The sequence below is a fragment of the Anabrus simplex genome, chromosome 1, assembly GCF_040414725.1.
Source record: "Anabrus simplex isolate iqAnaSimp1 chromosome 1, ASM4041472v1, whole genome shotgun sequence".
NCBI classification, from domain to species: Eukaryota; Metazoa; Arthropoda; class Insecta; order Orthoptera; family Tettigoniidae; genus Anabrus; species Anabrus simplex.
In genome coordinates, this window is record NC_090265.1 from 1610300540 (window position 1) to 1610322941 (window position 22402).

Here is a 22402-nt window from a genome sequence, read left to right on the forward strand (position 1 = left end):
TTCATTCTCTGTCCAACTGTACTAGTTTTGATGCGTACCGAACAGTCACATAGCTTCCACATCTTATCACCCTCACCGTTAACAATGTTTTTGATAGCATTGTTAATGAAGAATGGGCTTTCCAGTAAGAAACTCTGTCCATCAGCTGTGGAGGCTACCAGAAATCAAGGCAGGTTATCTTCACACACTTCTTGGTTAGAGATGTCAACAACTCAGCTGAAACATTTATGTTTTTTACTTTGACCTTTTAAAGGCACTGTTTTAAGGGTGGCAAACTTTCCATAGTTAAAAAGTTGAGGGTTCCATTTTTTGGTCCCATGAGTAGCTAGGGGAAATAATAGGTCAACCTTCAGCAGATCCCTCCATTGCAAGGTAAGAAGGCTTCATACTCCTGAGAGCACCCGGTATCTGAAGGTAGGCTGATAGCAACTACTCACCCAGTAGCCATGCAGCACCTCACCATGACCTGAAGCTTGTGATTGTGGGAGGATAAAACCTCCACACACTCGCACCTGTTCAAGCAACAACCAGAAGGGAGGCTGGCTAGACAGTCACAGAAATTAAATTTAAAGAGGTTAGGATAGAAAAGGAAGAAATAGAAATGAATAAAAAAAGAGTACAGGGACCTCTCAGGCAACTTGGGAGACACCTTGTTAGTCTGGCTCCACTGCGAGACCAATCCAGCATAGGTAACGCTTTGCTGGCACTGCCCTCAGATCAACAAGCACATAAGCCCCCACACTGATGTCAAGATCATGGTGTCCCTAGAGGGGTATAGATTAAAGGTGCAATTGTTTCAGAGTATGTATAGCTTTAATACAATCCTTACACGCATTTATGAATTCATAGACAATGTAAGATAATCCTCAATGATTCAGGTTAAATGATGATGTGAAGGTGGTAAATGAATATCATCTAATTGAGAATGGTTTAATGGAACAACAGATCATAGAACTAGCAGAGAGACAATTTTGCTTCATGGAAAGTATGTCTATATTTTTATGACCTGGTATGTTTCATGAATGTGTTTTAATGGCTGTTTAAGAGAACATGTGTAACATCAATTTATATGAATTAAGATGTTTAATTGTTAATAAACTCAAACTGTCATGTATCTTCATGCTTTTAGGTTCTAAGACTCTCCTATGCAGGCTTTAAACTGAATGGTGAATTGTTATACATGTATAAAAATTAATAAGGATTGTATCATTGTGTTGTGTTCCATTTATTTTCAGCTGAATATCCCCAGCTTCATTTTCTCCTACGGAGTGTTACTGGTGCATCTTGTAGACAACAATAAGAGCTTACTCTCCTCTGCTGTGTTACCGCCCTTCTTCTATAGTGCATCTTGGTTCATAGCAGGTATGGCCAAATTCACACAATTTAGCATGCTTGAAGAAACATTTTAACCAGTATTTATTAACTTCATTGCTTATCACTGACAGGTTATTGAATAATGCAGAACCACAAGTTTAACAGTAGACACCATTCTGTTGACATGAAAGCCCTCGTGATATGCCCAAATAGAATTTCCAGTCAAGCAGAATGTTCAGCTTTCAGAGGGCATTTTATGAAATTAACTCAGTCAACGTTAAAAGAGGTTTAGGGTGACCATGGTCGATAACCAACGCTCCGAATTTAAGAGCCCCTGGGACCCCTTTTAGTCACCTCTTGCAATAGGCAAGTTAGGTGCTATTCTACTATCCCCACCCACAGGGTCAAATATTTAGGGTGTGTCCTTTGAAGCTGATTTGAGTCCTATTGACAGTGTTATTCATCACTTCTCTGCAATAATTCTGTATAGAGGCTATTGTTTTACAATTTGAGAAGAATTTGATTCCTTGAACTCCACTGTAATCTATGCCTGTATACTGAAATTCAGTTCATTTTCCAGATCCAGTATGCAGAAAAGTAGTCTCAGGCTACAGTCCTCGGGCCAAATACATGGCCATTGGTGGTGTCCTGATGGTCACTGGGAGTATTGCTATAAATGCTCTTCTTCAATCCATTATTCTACAGATATTCACCTATGGCATTTTAGGAGGTAGGTGTTTATGAAGGCTAATTAGTAATTTTGTGCTCTATATTCTAAATCTTTCCACACAGCATCTTAATTTATCACCTACTTTTACGGCCCAATAATATAAGTTTGAAAAATTAGCTAATACATAATACTCTAGTGCATGAAACCTAGCCCTATTCTGCATATGGTAACCAGTATTAGCTGTGTGAAGAGACAGTGAAATGCATTGAAGTGACTGATAGAACATCGCTTAAATTTGGTGTGCTATCGTTGAGATTTTTGGAAGATATTGTTTGTAAATTCATCCACTCTGTGATCGTGTTTTGGGCCATGTTATAACTTGGATGAGGTTATGTTGTTATTCTGCTTGCTCTAAGACAGTTTATTGATATAAGTACTTCTGGTTCTGAAGGCAATCTATATGTCCATAGTGTAAGTGCATTGACTCCCCTCCGAGATAGTGGTACTTTATATTCTATGTGCTCTTGGAAGTTGGCTGAAGTTTTTCTGCATTGCATGTTGAACTTCTGAACTATTCACTATTTTGCCTTTTTAGTAAACCCAATTTTAACCATCAATCCATTTTTACACTGACATGGAAAGTCATGGACACCAAAAGATGCAAGAATTTAACCACACAGTACATGACAAAACAGCTTACCACAACACTAAGAACATGAAAATTGTTGTTCCAAATTATTAACTTTCATTCCTAAAAGAGAAAGTTGGGTGTTCAGATTGTCACTGCTCTTTGTGTCTGTGGCCAGCTTACCTCTTAAATTCAGTCTGAGGTAAAATTTATGGACAGTTTTGAGAAACAGGAAATACGATAAGTTAAATCAGTATTCTGGTCATTCCCATGGACCCCCAGGGCCTGCAGACCACAGGTTGGGAATCGCTGCCATAGAGTGTTAAACTCTTCAAGTTATTCACATTCAAAAATAACTCCTTTTAGAGAAACTTTATTTAAATCCTTTTGTAACATATGTATTTCCTTTTATCTTTTATAGTGAATTAATTTAAGAAACAAGGTCATCTCTATACAGGTCATAAAGGCTCTTGGAGGAGGACAATGATGAGAAGGCTTCCACTATCCATAACTCCAGTATTTTAATTTTTTAATATTTTTTTTAGCACAATGCACTGAGCCAACCTGTTCGGAACCTCTGCGCTAAGTAGAATTGAGTGCTCAGCTTATTGACCAACTGCCTTTGTTCCCAGATATGAACATGGTTCTCATTTCCAACATAGTCTGAGTGAACACAGAACCACGTGCGTTTCCAGAAGTCTTACCTAGTGCCACGAATGTCTGTGGACATGTTTGGCTCTCCAGTTCTGTAGCTGCATTTTGTGATACACCCCATGGGGTGTGACCTATAGGTAGCCTACAACTGTGTGAGGGTGTCTTGGGTGTAGGTGTAATTGGAAGGACTAGGAATGGGAAGGAAGTGGCCATGGCCTTGAGAAAGGTACCATTCCAGAATTTGCCTGGAGTTGTAACAGGAAACCAAAAAAATTCATTTTGAAGATGGCTGAATGGTGGATTTCCTGAGTACAGAGCTAACAGCCATAACTGGTTGTGCCACAGTGCACCGAGCCAACCCGTTAGGAACCTCTGTGCTAAGTAGAATTGAGTGCTCAGCTTATTGACCAACTGCCTTTGTTCCCAGATATATATTTTTTTTTTGCTAGGGGCTTTACGTCGCACTGACACAGATAGGTCTTATGGCGACGATGGGATAGGAAAGGCCTAGGAGTTGGAAGGAAGCGGCCGTGGCCTTAATTAAGGCACAGCCCCAGCATTTGCCTGGTGTGAAAATGGGAAACCACGGAAAACCATTTTCAGGGCTGCCGATAGTGGGATTCGAACCTACTATCTCCCGGATGCAAGCTCACAGCCGCGCGCCTCTACGCACACGGCCAACTCGCCCGGTTTTCCCAGATACTAACATGGTTCTCATTTCCAATATAGTCTGAGTGAACCCAGAACCATGTGTGTCTCCAGAAGTGGAAGGATTTCTTAGTTTTCGAACGTCCTGATAGGAAGTCGAACCTACATCCTTCTGCGTAAGCCAAGTACACCTTAATCACCTCAGATTAGCAGCCTCTGAATTTCACATACCTAACTTTTTCTTTTACAGATGTTTAGACTCTTTCATGAAGAAATACAGTCCGAACAAGTGTTAATATATGTGTATAAGCTCGTAAAAATTTTTAAATTGTCTCAATCTTAACGAGACTGTAATAATCAGAAATATATTGAAAAATTAGATTGAAATTAATCTTCAGAAATTTTCCAGTGCACATCATACTGTCTCATCATCATCATCATCATCATCATCAAGTATTCGGTCCACAGACTGGTCTGTAGTCAAAATGATGCCAAGATGCACGGTTGTTTGCAACCTTTTCTAATAATAATGTTATTTGCTTTACGTCCCACTAACTACTTTTTAAGGTCTTCGGAGACGCCGAGGTGCCGGAATTTAGTCCCGCAGGAGTTCTTTAACGTGCCAGTAAATCTACCGACACGGGGTTGTCGTATTTGAGCACCTTCAAATACCACCGGACTGAGCCAGGATCGAACCTGCCAAGTTGGGGTTAGAAGGCCAGCACCTTAACCGTCTGAGCCACTCAGCCCGGCGCAACCTTTTCTTTGCTACATAGTTTACCATTCTGATATATTCCTGGATTTGCTTGAAATATGTAGATCTTGGTATTCCTTGAGGTCGCTTTCCATTAATGAATACTCTCATAATAATAGTCACCAATGAGAATGGCGTAAGGTGTGTCTCCATCAAGAAAGACTACTTTTGCAAATCAGTTCTATCGGAGATCTCTTATGATTTACTCTGTAAAGTACCTCAGTATTTGTCATCTTTTCTATCCATGAAACTTTAATGATCCTATAGAACACCACATTTCTCATGTCTCAAGATACTTTACAAAACTTTTGTTTATTGCCCATTGTTTCTGAGGCATACAGTGGAACAGTCCAAATAAATGCATGTAGGATCTTTATACAAAGGGGTAGACTGAGTTTATTGCTACACAGTAACTACTTTCTCTGTATAAAAGTGATCTTAGCTTGAGCAATATGGCTCTTTATCTCTGACATACTCCTTCCATCGTCAGCTATTTTCTGGCCAAGATAGATAAACGTTTGGACTTGTTTGAACTTGTCACTGTGGATCAAAAAGTGAAGTTGTTTTGGTGATTGCAATAAAGCCACGCATTTTGTCTTCAAGATGTTTATCTTCATTCCATACCATTCCACAGTGGATGCAATTCTAGAAATCATTGAGTATAATGAAAATGTATTACCTGCTAGTAAGGCCTTGTCATCTGCAAAGTTTATTATCCTGACCAAATGTTCCATTTACATTTATACCCATATTTGAACCTTCTAGTGCTTCTTCCACCATTAGTTCTCCAAAAGAATTGAACAGTACTGGTGAGAGGGGACATCCTTGCCTTCTTGATAGATACTGGGTTCAAATGGCCATTCTTTAGGGATACCAGAGCATTTTTGCCCATGGTACAAATCCTAAATGACAGAAATAAGCCAGTTTTCCACACCTATCTTGCAGAGTAGAAGTAACTGTTTATGCCAGGATACTCTATCGAAGGCCTTTTCATAATCAATGAAACAAATATACAAGGTTCTTTTACTGTCAATCATGCATTCTGCTTGGATTCTCAAGCAGCCTATAGCATCTCTCATGCCCACACCCCTATGGAAAACAAAACTGAGTTTCATTAAGGTAGACATTTACTTTTCCTTCCAATCTTTTCTTTATGATATTCAATAGGATCTTGGATGCATGTGGGACCAGGCTGATAGTTATGGAAATTTTGCATTTAGTTGCATTTACTTTCTTTGGAATTGGTATTATGACCAATTTACAAAATTCTCCCTGGTAAACTGCTTGGACGAGATTGTAGAGTAGATCTTTAAGCCTCTGCTTTAACACTTTCAACACTATGCCCGTACAGGATATGGGCACACTGCATTCCTGGTTGTGGACGGTACCTGTATACCGTATGGGCGTGATTTTTGCATGTATTTATAGGCAGCTGCACATATCCCATACCGTTCCCATCCCTTGCTTGGAGGTAGTAGTTTATCTAGTGTCTACTAGAATGCAGCAGTTATCGGGAAGTTCAAACTCAAACTATAAAAGGAGTAGTTTCTCCTTGTTGTGACCTCTATTGAAGCACTCGATGTGCCGGGTGCTTACTGCGCCAATTCTGTCATACTGTCAGCTATGTTACTGTACAAACATGTCCTCACGGTGGCTCAGTGATGTATCTTGGACATTTCATCGGGAGAAGCAGGTTTGTAAATAGATGTCAGTGATGAATACTCTTCTTACAAACCAGAGAACATATCCATTGATAGTTCAGTCAAGATTTTTGTTTGTTACATCACTTTTGAAGTTTTTATAGCTGCATTATTTTACTTCAAATACAAACGATAGAAATACTTCATCTCTCCAGAAATTTGGGGTTATTTTTTTATTTAGGCAAAGAGACGCAAGGCTGATGATTCATCTGTACCGCAGAAAGAAAGTACTGTGGATGGTGGTGCAAGGAGTACAAGGTTGGACTGTGCATAGTCTAATGTTTTCAGAACTACTATACCAAAACAAACTATTCCTAAATAAGTACATTTTGTATTTCAAATGTACTTGTGTTTATTTTTGGCTTAAGTATCCATATTAAATGATTCAGTTTTATTTTTTGAGCAGGCTTATTGGTAAAACTTGAATGTAAAACTTTTTTGTATATTTTCTATGTTTTTCATAAGATTAGTATAATTAAAATACTTTACATATGGTACTTCCTGATTAACATCTTCTTTTTGGATGGCTGATATCTTCATAGGATACAAAAATCAGGCATGAACTATGTTTTGGTGTTGTTTAATAATGTATTAAAATTCAGGAAAAGGACCCAGTTCACTGCCAAGGTCCATGTTAATATATTATGGTTGAAAGTGTTAAGAAATTCAATTGGAAGGTTTTCAGTACCCAGAGGTCTCCTATTTGGTAATTATGTCAGTGCCTCATTGAATTCATCCATAGTCACAGGTAATAGATCGTTCTTATTGTTGAGGTGAGAATACTGTCTATTCTCTTGTTTTGTTACAGGTGTGGGGACAAGTTTGGTACTTTCACAAGCAGAGGCAGTACTAAACTGTCACTTTCCTTCTCAGCCAGGCCTTGTGCAAGGTGTATGTAATTCAAGCATGTCTCTAGGCTATTTTGGCATGCCTCTACTGTTGAATGGGCTGATCAGCATTTATGGTTCTCAAGGAAGTCTTCTGCTGCAGGCAGGAGTGGTTCTCCAAGCAGCTATAGGGGCTGCACTTCTTCTGCCACCAGGAGATGACACCCCACAACTCCCTTACTATGGTCGTCCCAGATCATATTCACTTATGGATGACATCATCGAGCTAGTAGAAATGCAATACAGTGACAGGTAGTGATTAATAGATGGAAATCTTATAAATAAATTTCTAGGGATCTGTAATGCCATTTATTTCACCAAATTTTGATATACTTATCTGTTTCAGTTCAACTCAAGGTCATAACAGTAGCTTTAGTGTCTGTTTGTGTGTCTGTTTGTTTGTTCCACCATCATGGGTAAATGGTTGAATAGATCTAAACCAAACTTCATATTTAGAGTCTACTCAGTCAGGAACATGTTTTGATATGCATATATTTAAAAAATTACCTAACAGACTGGGAGTTTATAGGAAGGCCAGAAGAGATTTCTTCATTTTTTTTTTTTTTATACTATTGATTATATCTTGACCAAACTTCATATTTAGAGTCTACTCATTCAGGACCATGTTTTGATATGCAAATCATTTTGAAAATCACTGAACAGATTTGGGGTTTATAGGAAGACCAGAATAGGTGTTTTTTTTCAATTTTCTCTTACATTATCGACTATATATCTAACAAACTTCATATTTAGAGTCTAATCATCCAGGCACATATCATTTAACCCGCCATCGGTATCGTTGTCCGCACTTACGCGAGAGGTAGCGTGTATAGGGGCCCCCTAACATCGGCTTGGTATATGATTTTAGTTCTTATACGAGCTCTTCTCGGCAGTTTGAATAAATTATACTAGTATTTGGTTATTTAGTATATATACTTACATATTTGTATATATCCACAATTGTTTATTACCTAAATACTTGCTACCACAATTTCGACTCGTACACTGTTTTCGTTCTTTTAGAAGGTAATTATAATTTTGTTTTAACAGACTGGTTTTATGTTAACTATTTATATAAATTTACATAACTATTACTAAATTTTATGAAAAGTAACAAAAATCCTTGGCATTACAAATACATATTACAAAACAAAACAAATGTTAACATGATTTGTAAACCTCATTATTTTGTATAATTATCCTGTTCACTCATTTCTTTCAACTTCTTGCGAAAAACATTCACTGCATACTACTTTTGTTAGTCCAGTGTGCTCTTTGCACGTTGAGCGTTTGCACGCATCACAGCGAGCTGACGTAAATCGGTTTTTTCTATGTGGGAGTAGGCACATCTTGGTTTCCGCCCGGGAACGTCTGAAAATATATACAGTAAACACAATGGCTTTTTTTTGGTAATGATTATAAACAAGTTTTACAAAGTGTTCAATTAGATACTTGTAAAAATATAGAAGTGAGAACTGTTAGCAATACTTACCTGGGGCTGCTGGTTTCGCATTTCTGACGGGAAGTTCTTGTCCAAAGATATTTTTGATGGAATTTCTGAGACCAATTGACAGAACATCAACTAAAGCACGTCTCAACAGATGTGGCTTTACGATTTCCAGGGCAAGATTCTTCAATCCAGCTCAAAATAAGAGATTCACTAGGCCTATTAGCCATTATAATTTGACTGTGATACTGTTTACTAAAACATTACACCAGCACGGAATGCGCAAAAACTGTGACGCCAAAGGTATCGAGGCTAGAATGCTCCTAACACTGCCTGTGACGCGACCGGTATCGTAGCGAGGCGCGGTCTAACACTCCAGACAGAACGCACTTCCCCCACTCCTCCACGTGACACGTGTGCGTGAATCATCGCGTAACGAAGGAAAACATGTGACTCATGAACTCATTTGAGAATTCCTGGAGTTTGAAAAGTTTGAGTCTTAAACCAAAAAACTTTTCTTAATAAGGAATGTTTTTGTTAGGGGCTACCTAACAACGATACCAATGGTGGGTTAAAAATCACTGAATAGACTGGGGGTTTTAGGGAAGAAAAGAAGATTTTTTCAATTTTTTTTACACTTTCATCATCTTCAAATGATGGAGATAAATACTATTATCTATAGGCTTCATGCTCTGTAGCCAGTGACAGAGACCCCGCACACCTACAGTTATTTGAAGGATCCAAAACAGGAGAAAATCAGAGGATGCATAATATTTCTCTCGGCTTGAAAATTAATCCCACCTAATGTAACGGAACACTCAGGAAACATGAGGTAGAACTTTTCCTTTTGGTGTTTCTCTGTATAATCCTAAAAGTGGAAAACTGGTGGTCTTATTTCATCCAAACTATTTATTTGGAATCTACTCACTCTGAATTGTTTTATCAGGTGCATATGATGTCATGGTAATCACCTGGAGTTGGTATTTATAGAAGATTATTCTCAAATATTTTTGTTGACATTAGGTCTATCAAAAGACTGTATGTGACAAACGTTTAAGAATATGTTATTTCTGTGCCTTTATGCCATGTACGTATTTATCGTATGACGGACAATAATGAAGATGATTACGAAAAATTGGATTTTTAGTCCAAGGCCCGTGGGGCATGTCGTGCATGTGCATGTCACTTCAAGGTGGGTAACGGGAAAAACTAAAGAGCCGTTTTACTCTTTTTGGTAGGACAGATATTAAGGGAGGTATCATCAACTTTAGAGCACCACACAAGTGGTCAGACCGTAGTAGTGGTCAGAACCGTAGAGAATATCGCACAACTTCGGATCATGAACTGTACTGTACAAGAAATTCAGAAATCATCCCCATTCTCTCTCAAATTTATTGAGCTTCATCATATTTTTGTTATTGCCCCGTGCTGTTCTAGGAAAATATCATTTTAAAATGTCGCATTAAACATGTGAATAGAGTCATGTTACTTCGCATAAATTCCTGAAGGAAACATGTATTCCACAGCAAATTCCCATGCGAAGAATGGGTACAAATGCTAGGATTCAAATAAAATTAAAACCAGGACTAACCACAAAATAATATTTTAACAAGAATGACTGATATAACATCAAAAACATGATAATGTAACATAAACCAGTCAATTATTAGCTGCAAACTATCTTTTTATGACAATAAAACTACTTCTTTAGTGACTTAGCACTTTGCAATCCACATCTTGTCCCTGTAATTTTCATTATTACTGTTGTTGTCATCATCAAAACATCATTTATCAAGCAGTGATGAGTGATGTCATCACAGGCTTCACACTAAGGTGGCCACAGTTTGAATCATGGCCAATGCATGTGGGTTTTTTGAAATGAAAGTTGAGATCCTTGTGGTTCAGATTCCATGTAAAATTAGATATTTTGTCACTATGTTCACAATGTGAACTATGAGCTATAAAAGTTAAAGCTTGCTTTTTAAAACATTGTTGACCCTTGTCAAAGTGCTGCTAGATCAGGACAAATATAATTTCTCTCAATTTTACTCCATCTCTCGGTCCCTCTCCACCACTTAAATCAACCACTACTGATCTGCATTTAGGGCAGTCACTCAGGTGGCAAATTCCCTATCTGTTGTTTTCCTAGCCTTTTCTTGAATGATTTCAAAAAAACTGGAAATATATTGTACATCTCCCTTGGTAAGTTATTTCAATCCCTAACTCTCCTTCCTATAAACGAATATTCGGCCCAATTTGTCCTCTTGAATTCCAACTTTATCTTCGTATTGTTATCTTTCCTACTTTTAAAGACACCACTCAGGCTTATTCATCTACTAAGACTGACAGCTCGGAACATACCACTTAGTCAAGCAGCTTGTCTTCTTTCTCCCAAGTCTTCCCAGCCCAAACTTTGAAACACTTTTGTAATGCTACTCTTTTGTCAGAAATCACCCAGAACAAATCAAGCTGCTTTTCTTTGGATTTTTCCCAGTTCTTGAATCAAGTAATCCTGGTGAGAGATCGCATACACTGGAACTATACTCTATTTGGGGTCTTACTAGAGACTTGTATGCCCTCTCCTTTACATTCTTACTACAACCCCCAAACACTTCTGACACATCCAACATTTTCCATAGTACAGTATATTGTTCACCAAATTCATATAGTAATATCTGCGTCACCCTCTGCCTATCATTTGTAATTAGATAGTTTATTTGATTATAAGAAGTACCTGATAGACCAACTTCCTTCCAAATATCCCACACATATTTATCAAGTCCATAAAAAAAAAAAAAAAGAAACGTAGGGGTAGTAGTGTGCCTGCCTTTTACCTAGGGGCTGCAGGTTCGATTCCCTGTCAGGTCAGGGATTTGTACCTGAATCTGAGAGCTGGTTCGAGGTCCACACAGCCTACATCATTACAATTGAGGAGCTATTGACAGAAAGCTAAGAACAGGGATGGCAAACCTTTTCCGACTAGTATGTCACTTAAGATCTTGTTTACTACTTTTTCCTATCTAGTATGTCATCTGTTATTTTCCTTTAAAAACATCATGAAATTTATCATCTAACTTCATTTAGGTATCATATTGCATTGCATATAAATCGATTCAATGGAATGTTTCATGATTTTATTTTGCAAACATTACTGAAAATTACACTTTTAAAAGCAGATAAATTTTAAGAATGAGGTATATTCTTGCTTTAACCTCATAAAATTTTCAGTAAATATGGCCATAGAATTGAGACATACTTTTCATTAAAGCGTAATATTAAAATATGCTGTGTCGCTAGATAGCCGGCCCCGTGGTGTAGGAGTAGCGCGCCTGCCTCTTACCCGGAGGCCTCGGGTTCGATTCCCAGTCAGGTCAGGGATTTTTACCTGCATCTGAGAGCTGGTTCGATGTCCACTCAGCCAACATGATTACAATTGAGGAGCTATCTGACGGTGAGATGGCGGCCTCGGTCTATAGAGCCAAGAATAACGGCCAAGATGATCTATCATGCTGACCACACAACACCTCTTAATCTGCAGGCCTTTGGGCTGCAGCGGTCGCTTGATAGGCCATAGCCCTTGGGGGCTGTTGCGCCATGAGGTTTGGTTTTTTTATGTCGCTAGATCTTCAACCTATTTATTACATGTTAAAAAATTTCAGATATGTTAGTATGTTGTTTGACATGCCACAGAGGTCGTGTTTACATGTCACCTAGTGGCATGCCTGTCATAGGTTCACCATCCCTGGCTAAGAATAATGGCCAAGAGGATTCGTTGTGCCGACCCCGTGATATTTTGTAATCGGCAGGCCTTTGGGCTGAGCGTGGTCGCTTGTTAGGCCATGGCTCTTCAGGGCTCTTGGATTTGGTTTAAAAAAAAAACAGGAACTTGAAAAGGAACACATAACAGAATGAACATGATGAAAGGTCTGTGTGGGAAGAGGTACCAGTAGGCAGAAAATAAAAACTGACAAGGACAGTCTCCACATCTTCATACACTGTTGTCTTCAAACAGACTGGCTCTCTCCTCATCAATCCCAATTCTTCTGCAACCATTTCTTCTCGGTCCTTCAGGAGCTCATTTCTGCTTCCCAGCTTTATCAGGTATCAGCACTCATTGAGGAGATAGATCTTCAGTTTTGATATGGGAAGTGTATGATATCAATCAGTCAATCAATCAATTAGGGTTTGGAATAACTTACCAAGGGAGATGTTCAATAAATTTCCAATTTCTTTGAAATCATTTAAGAAAAGGCCAGGAAAACAACAGATAGGGAATCTACCACCTGGGCGACTGCCCTAAATACAGATCAATATTTATTGATATTGATAAACTTTTCGGTTGGCGAACTCCACCCCAACAAACCATGGTCGTCAGGACGACAGACAAGCAGCTAAGACGTTACACCACCCTGTTCCCCAGTAATAACAATAATCTGTTGTATATGGTCATTGCTGGGCAAAGAAAGCCACCTTCGTAGTAAAGTTTGCAGAAGAAGTCCAAAACTGAGCTATCAGCAATGGTCAGAGAACTGTTCTTGACATTTTCATTGCTTAATGATAGCCCAATTACAGAATTCGAACATTGGAGTCTTCTGTTCCCTTCTCAGGCAATGCGGCAAGCCTTCAGAAGACAGATGGAGAAACATGATTGTCTTGTGGGTGGATTTATGAGGTTTTTGTTGCCTAGCAACGTTATATATACACAAGTATAATTATTAATGCAACATTGTTTTAAATGTTACTTGTTCAGGGCGGCAAACTATGAAGATCTTTTGCCCCTACTGGCACCATATGTGAGGAACCTGTGTGTATTATGTAAATGGCGGAAGTGTAAAGTGTTGAATGTGAGGAAAGGAACGTTAAGGACAACACAAACACCTAGTCCCCAGGCCAGGGATATTAATCATTTACAATTAAAAACCCCTGACCTGGCCGGGAATCGAACCCAGGGCCACAAGGTGATAGGCGGATGCGTTGCCCCCTACACCACGGGGCCGGACAGTGCAACAATATTATTGTACTATATACAGTGATACTGAAGAAAATTGAAGTGAATGAGTGGATTTTTAAACAAAAATTTAAAAAGCGCAGTTTAGCATAAGTAAGCATTTTAATATACCTAATCAATGGGTGGCACACAATGACACATATTCTAGAATGAATAGTTCAGAAAGGGACTCTGTGTAGTGGTAAACAAAAAAACACTAAATGAAAACAAAATTTCTTTGAAAATGATCAGGCTGAAATCATTTCTGAACTGCTCACTGAAAACATTTAGAAGCTACAATAAATTTGTGTACCCCTCGTGATATGCGTACCATAATTTGAATAGCACTGTATTAGACCAGTAAGTGCAAAAACATATAAAATGTGCATACTATAGTAGTGTTCCAATTTATTTGCATGGGACTGTAAACTTGAAAGTGCTTCCACAACACAAACTCTCATAATGTCATGTTTTTTTCACTTTTATGTACAAGAAGTTTCACTTTGCTGGAGATTATTGTTTCAAGACAAAGTACAACTGGACAACCATCCTTTATTAACACTAATCAGAGAGGAAAGACAAAGGCATCAGCAGAAGAAAAGGAAGGGCCACAAAAGGTGTGATAATGAAAGACTCCCTAGGGCTTGCAAACCTAATACCATTGAGGCTGGAAGAGAACAAGAATTGATTGAGAGAGGTTGGATAGGAAGGATTGAAGTGAGGAGACTGAAACAAGTCAATGTCAGACTCAGTTAGAAATCGCCAACCCATGCTCCCAAACTGAAAGCCTTTGAGGTTGGCATTTTAGTCACTTCTTATGATGAGCAGGGGCATGGATGTATTCTGCAGCCTCCAGCAATGGGGGAAAGAAGTTTCACTGTACTGTGTTACTAAACTCTATGGAGAGCAAGAAAGAGACCTTCATGAATGCAGTGCTATTTTAAACACCCTCAAGCATATACTTTTTAAATCTGTTACTGCCCTGGGTGACTAATTAGAAGATCTCTAAATAAGATAACTCTTGCAGAATGTCAAAAAAACTCTCCTTCAGTAAAAGTGAAATGTTGTGAAAGCTCTGTCCTTTTTTTTTTGCTGTACATCATACCATGGCGAAGATGTGACAGTATAGGGCTAGGATTGGGAAGGAAGCAACTGTGGCCTTGATTAAGGTACAGCCGTAGCATTTGCCTGTTGTTAAAATGGGAAACCACAGAAAACCATCTTCAGGGCTGCCAACAGTGGGGTTCAAGCCCACACTCCCAAATGCAAGCTGACAGCTACATGATACAAACCACACAGCTACTCACTCGGCAAAGCTCTTATGTACTGGCTCTTCAGGAAACTCACACTTGTAATGATAGTGATTTGTGTAAGAGAGTGCAAATTCCTCGTTATGCCTTATTTGCTAAATTTCACTTGCAATATGGCATTACCACGTACACTCATAACAACTTAGAAGATGTCTCAGTTCTCTTTAAGGAGAAGGATGATATGGATAATGAGATGATTGTGGTGATCCAGGTAGGAAATATGATTGTTACCACCATTTACAAGCTTCCAAGCTCCTTATGGTCAAATTAACATCTCTCTATGCTTCAACATACCTCAGTAAAAGCCGAAGCCTTTAATAGTCAAAGTCATTAATGAGGTTATGCCAAAGATGATGACAGTACCAGTACTGATTGGACGGAACTGTAACATCGGGTCACATTATAATGCAAAAATAAAAGGGGCACATTTAAGTCTGCCAGATGGGGGATCTCAGAGCACACCAGACCTGTGTCTCACAGCTACCAAACCAACTGGAAGTAATACCAATAGCATTGTTTTCGTCATGTTTTTCATTGCTTTCCATACTGTCAACAGCATCCAGTGCCCAGTACTCATCTTGTGTAGCATTCACAAACCACCACCAGTAAGATCTGCATTCATGTGTCAATGGAACTACCGAAGAGTAGATCCTGTATTGCCTGAGTGTTCTCAAATTACCTGAGGGCAGTAACATCTGCAGCTATTGCTAGCATCCCCAGAGGATATCATAGAGAATGCACCCCTGGACGGGATAAGGAATTATGAAAACGCACTGAAGATGGTGCTCAAGCAAGCTTGGTTTTCTTAACAATTAAATCATCTCAGGATGAATATATGTCCATGTCTTTTCTGGTAAACACAAATGACAGCATTACAGTTCCTTATCCTGCTGCTAGATGAGACTACTGACCCTTGCTGGATAGAATACAAGTGCCTGTTTTTAGTATGTGTTCAGAGCATTTTATTTTCCCTCTTGTTCCTACAATGGCGTCATGGTGTTTTGATTCTATGAGCAATAATACAATAGAAACTCCAATATACAGAACATAAGACAAGACCTACTAAATTGTGCAAAGTCTGCTCAAAAAGTCATTAAAAGAGATTGGAAAATGATCAAGGAAAGAGACGCAGTGGTATTGCGTAAGTTACAATACGACTCTCTGTTTGCCCACAAAATCAACATTTCCTTAACTGGGACTGTAGGAAAAAGGACTACATTTACCAATCACATTTTTGTTTTATATAGCATTTTAATACTTCGTAACAATATTAGGTGTGATAAAGTAAACTCATGTCCTCATCCTGAGGTGGTGCAGCTCTTTTCAGGCACACCCCCATTGGAGGTGAGCTGCATGTACCATTTCAACCGCATACCAGCCCTCCTGCCATTCTTAAATTCCTGGCAGTACCGGGAATCGAACCCGGACCCCCGAGGACAGCAGCTAATAACACTAACCGTTACGCTACGGAGGCGGACATTAGGTGTGATTATGAAAAAATTTGAAAAAAATGAAAAAGTAAAAACTCAAAAATGAGATCAGTATATTTCTGCCAATCAATCAATCAATCAATCAATCAATCAATCAATCAATCAATCAATCAATCAATCAATCAATCAATCAATCAATCAATCAATCAATCAATCAATCAATCAATCAATCAATCAATCAATCAATCAATCAATCAATCAATCAATCAATCAGTCAGTCAATCAATCAATCACTACTGATCTGCATTTAGGGCAGTTGCCCAGGTGGCAGATTCCCTATCTGTTCTTTTCCTAGCCTTTTCTTTAATGATTGCAAAGAAATTGGAAATATATTGAACATCTCCCTAGGTAAGTTATTCCAATCCTTAACTCTCCTTCCCATCTATATATATAAAATAAGAGTTTTGTCTGTACATTCCTCAGAATTTGGAAAGAATGGTATTTCTGTATCGGTCATGTCCACAGTAACAAGGAAATGCACTTTTTACTTTTCCGTAATTTCAGTCTGTCTGTTTGTATGTATGTATGTACACACATCACGAGAAAACGGCTGGAGGGAATTTAATGAAAATCGGTATGTAAAGTCGGGGGATGAACCACTACAATCTAGGCTATAAATTATTTTGTTCAAGCTGAGTAATATGGTAGTTTAGGGAAAGGCCTGAAATTTAATTCACTATTATTTATAATATTATTGGTCCTGTCAATAAATATTATATAACTAAAGTTATATAAAATTAAATTTCTGATCATTTATGCTTAATACCTTTTTACCGTACCGGCTATGATAATAGAGATATTCGTGAATTTGTATTTTTGTTGCTAAGACCATATCAACGCCGAGCTGCGAGAAAATGGATGAACAGAATTTAATGAAAATCAGTATATAGAGTCGGCGAATAAGAAACTACAGTACAGTCTAAGCTATAAACAATTTTATTCACCTGGATGAAATTGTAGTTTAGGGGAACGCATCAAATATTTAATTTTAAGTACCTATGTTACTGGTCCTATCGAAAAGTACTACATAACAAACGTCAGAGAGAATACAATTTCCGATCATTTTGTTTTATTCAGTTTTACCGTACCGACTATGATAAACATGGTATTTCAGAGTCAGAAGAAAATTAAATGTGAAGGCCTACAATATCGAAAGCGCATAACATTGATCAACAATAATATTATATTGACCATTGTTTGTTGTAATGTACTTTGTCTCTTATGCTGCCACTGAACTCCGATAGATGGAATTACTGCTGCGTACCGAGTATAACAGCCTGACTGAATATTAGCAGGAAATAGCTGGGGAGTTAGGTTCATACATTTCCTGATACTGCTGGTACGTAACACACTGGTTCATCATAGTAATTCACCTATTTGATCCCTACTCTGGCGCGCTGTTTTGAATGAGCAGTGTGCACATTTATCAATCAATCAATCAAATGCTTTCATTCCCCACCCTGAAGGGGTGGGGCGGGCCACCTAGAGGGTGTTGCCCTCTCTCTGGCCAAGAGATGCAGGCAGGTTGGGGAGATGTGACGGGAGAAGGAGGTGGGTAAAGGATGTGAATATATAGGAGATGGGAGGGGAATTGTGCCTATGCCTAAGTAGTTATTCTTATATTGAAATTAGAATACAGTTGTGATTATGTCAAAATGAGCTACGAACAATGATGCAAAGAGGAAAGGGGTGATACAAGGTGAGAGGGAAATGAAGGGTAAGGGTGTTATAAAAGGAGGAGAAGCTAACAAGGGAAGTTAGAAGAAGGCGAAGGATATCAAAAGAGGGAGGTGGGAGAAAGTAAGGAGGTGGGGGCGGTAAGAGATAAGGATGAAATGATGGATGAGGTGGTTGGGGAGGTGGGGCCGGCCGGGGACTACTTTGAGGTGTGGAGGTGAGCGAGATGGTTCTATGCGATGATGACGGCCGTTGAGGTGGATCCCGGTGGCGATCAGGCGTTCAACGTCTTCATCAGTTGGGAGATGAAGTCGGACGAGATAGGTGGGTCCAGCGGAGTTATAGATCCGAAAGGCTTGGTGCACTGGTATCCCTGTCTGGCGGAGTTTCTGGGTGATATATGCTGATGGAAGACTGGGCTCCACACTGCAGGCGACACAGCTAAAGGTGGTAGTGCTGGTGGAAGGCGGTGGGACCAATGGTGGCTGTGCCAAGTTGCCAGGAGTATCTTGACGGGAATATCCCTCTTCAGATGACTGAATTGATGAGTGCTGGCGGTGTGTGGGGTCAGTGGAGGGAGGTAAGGGGAAAGGAAATGTCATGAGAGGGGAAGGATGAGTGGTAATAGTAGTAGTGATAGGAAGGGAAGAGGAGGTGTGGACTGAGGTGGTAATGGTGGTGGTAGTAGTGGTTAGAGCAGTGACAGAGGTAACAGGAGTGAAGGACAAAGGGGGCGGGTGTGAGCAGTAGGGAGGTGGTGTGGTCGCAGCGGGCAGATCGATGGTTCCTGGCGGAGGGTCGTCGGTGTCCGGGAGCTCAGCCAAAACATCCTCTGGAGTAGGTTCAACTGCATAGAGATAGTTGTAGATGCGTGCGCCATTCTTGATGATGGTAGAGACGTCAGCTGGAGTGGATAAATAGAGAAGTACATTGGATAGTGGTTGAGCCCTGTCGTCGACTAGCCGACAGGCGCCATAGGCACCCGCCGGATGAAGAGCAGTGAGGACATCTTGATCTGAGAAGACGAGAGGAATGTTGCGGGCAAGGCAGGTGTAGAGCATTGTGGGAAGGCCAACCTCCTACGTGGTGCCAGCCTATACGCTTTGTTGTCTCGGCGGGGTGGTAAGTAAAGGTGAGCAGTCACCCGGCCGAAGAAAAAATTATGCGTTGCGTTGAAGCAGAGGAGAATGTTTTCATGCACATTTAAGGCAAAGCCTCACTTAGTAGTAGTAGTAGTAGTAGTAGTAGTAGTAGTAGTATGTCCTGGTCTAGAATTACAATTTAGGTCTATTCCAAATTATAGCATCACAATTCACCAAATAACTTAAAATTCAACCCTGAAAAGAGCTGTTTCTTAAGAAAAGCTTCTTCCTCTTCACTTTTATTCCAAATTAGCAGTGAAGAGGGGGTTTCTCCTCTGGTTTGGAGGAAGAATTTGCCTCCAAGTCAGATAGCTCTTTCTGTCGCCAGTGTAGTGAATTTAGATTTTCCGATTCAACGGGTACTCCTAGGAAACATTAGCAAAAGAGCATAGTTTTTGGCCTGGGATTCTCCACTATTTGATCCACCCGCCGCCGAAAAAAAGATGAAGAGTTTTCACGGATCACGGCTGTCTGCGGCTTGGTCATTCCAGCTCTGAAACTTTTGACTGTTAGATCAGCAGCGTAGTACTGTTCGTTGAAAGTGAGAAAATGTGTGGTTATCATTTGATCAAGTATTTCATATGAAAGTATTGCTTTTAATCGTGCCATTCCTACTGACGTCATTGTAATGACCTATGTTCATTTCAGTTGGGAAAATTACTAAGAAAGTCTTTTTGAGGATGCAAAAAGGCAGGTGGAGAGTGAGTGCCTCCAAATTATAATGAAAACTCCCCAACTCGATTGTGATTGATAGTAGGCAAGCGGGGCATACTGTTACAATGAAAATTTCCTAACGCAGTCTTCATATGAGAAGAGATGTTTGGTGACTTCCCCGTCGCATTTCTAGGGTAACGTTAAGAGCTATGCAATTTAATACAATCTTGCTCACAATGTGTACACTATCTAGCCTAGAATTCAATATACAGTGTAGAATTCCGTAGCGAAGCATGGGTACATCAGCTAGTAAATAAATATTTGCCCCAATTTGTCTTCTTCAATTCCTGCTTTATCTTCATATTGAGATCTTTCCTACTTTTAAAGACACCACTCAAACTTATTCGTCTACTAATGTCATTCCACGCCATCTCTCTACTGACAGCTCAGAACACAGGGTGAGTTGGCCCTGTGGTTAAGGATGCGCAGCTGTGAGCTTGCATCCGGGAGATAGTGGGTTCAAACCCCACTGTCGGCAGCCCCGAAAATGGTTTTCTGTGGTTTCCCATTTTCACACCAGGCAAATGCTGGGGCTGTACCTTAATTAAGGCTACAGCTGATTCTTTCCCACTCCTAGCACTTTCCTACCCCATCGTTGCTATAAGACCTTATCTGTGTCGGTGCAACATGAAACAAATTGTGAATAAAAAGGGAAAAAATTTACAGCACGGAACGTACCACTTATAATACCAATATAAGTGGTCCGTTATTGGACATTATAAATTTTCCAGCTAACTCATTCCTGGTTGGCAGCGTTTCGCCCCCATGTGCTAAGTTGGGCTCATCAGTTGGTACCTAGCATACCCACCAAGACGCATGGCTGGTGCATAGCGTGGAGGCCACTGCATAGGCTACTTGGAGCCACCAGCAGTGCCAATGCACTATGAGAGACTTTGTCTCATTACCAAAAATTGATGCCTGCTTGGCCATCAGATGATGTAGTTGTTGATTCCTATAGGAAACCTGAAATATTTATCCCAAATGATTAAATTTATAATTCCAATATAAATGGTCCCTTATTGGACCCTGTTCCACCTGTCTTTTCCTACCGTCTACTCTACATTTCCCTTTCGTACCTTTTCCCTTCCTCTTACTTCTACACTTCTCAGCAACAGTTCCTTGTTCCTTATCTTTCCTCTATTGTTCTACCTGCAGTGATTCATACCGATTTCTCACAAACACCTGTCCTGAGTTCTGATCCTGAATAAAGCCGGTAGCTTGCAAATCTCCTTCTGTTTAGAACATTAGACCTCCTGTCTTCTACAATTCCCTCCTTTCCTTCCCATCCCTCTTTCATATCTACTGTATCCTGTACATTGTGTGAGGGAGGCCTACTTTCCTTCCTATCTTCCGAGAGAATCCTAATTATCTCCCTCAAACTCTCTAATCATATTTCATTGTCAAAAATAAAAATCCAATTGAGGTCAATGCTGAAACAGATAATTATTGGTTTGGATACAAAAAGAATAATTCATTTGGTTAAAATGTTTCAAATAGAAAGCCTAAATACAGTATTTGGCTAAAATGCTCAGTTTACAGCAGTTAACCCATTACAAACATGCTAGTGTTGAATGTGTTAAAGGAAGAAGTAAATGACAGATGCAGGAGATGCAGAGAAACAACTGAGATGATGGAGCATATTGTAAGTGCATATATGACCATGGCAAGTAGAGAATATACTCATCAGCATGATGAGAAAGTGAAAATTATGCACCAAAAGCTGGAAATTAATTATGGACTTGTGGATGAGAAAATCCTAATTATGAGTTCAGACCCTCTGATGTGCTAGGAAACAAAAGGTTCAAGCTGTGCCGGGACTGATCTCTGCAGATAGGACCATAAAAATGAACAGGCCAGAGATTGTCCTTACTGGCAAACATCTCAGGAAGACTGATCTGCTGGGTGTGATGGTCCCTTCAAATTACAATGTCCACCAGGCCTCTATGTCCATAAAATTGAAAAGTACACTGACCTTCACAATAGTTCAAAAACTGTGAGAAATGGCCTGGCAACAGTGAGGCCTTTAGTCATCTCTGCCAAGTCCTGTTGCATACATAACAAGCTACAGAATCTGGACCTCACCTATATACTTCCACAAATGCAGAAGGCTGTAATTCTGAACACCTGCTGCATGACAGGATTGTTTTTGTTGTTGTTGTTGTTGTTGTTGCTCTATTAATGCACCATACACATTTTTTTTTAAAGTTTATTTATTGTTTCTTTAACTTAGAAAGTTTTATTGCAACATTCATAATTATACATAGAAAAATAACTACATTGATTACATACAGTTACAATAAAAAATAACAAAGTGCATATCGATCAGATAGTGATTACATGTCATTGAATAAATTTGATTGTCTAAAAAACCTAATGATGT

General features: G+C 39.4%; 1 protein-coding gene across 2 annotated transcripts in view; it reads left to right on the forward strand.

Moving 5' to 3' along the window:
• LOC136858587 (uncharacterized) overlaps positions 1-22402 on the forward strand; it is a 177147-nt gene that overhangs the window by 98066 nt on the left and 56679 nt on the right. The window contains exons 2-4 of one of the 2 annotated variants that reach the window (XM_067138256.2): positions 1236-1362; positions 1895-2044; positions 7177-7507. In XM_067138256.2, the coding sequence (XP_066994357.2) occupies positions 1236-1362; positions 1895-2044; positions 7177-7507 (608 nt within the window). The remainder of the gene's footprint in view (positions 1-1235; positions 1363-1894; positions 2045-7176; positions 7508-22402) is intronic. The other variant, XM_067138257.2, reaches the window with a different exon arrangement.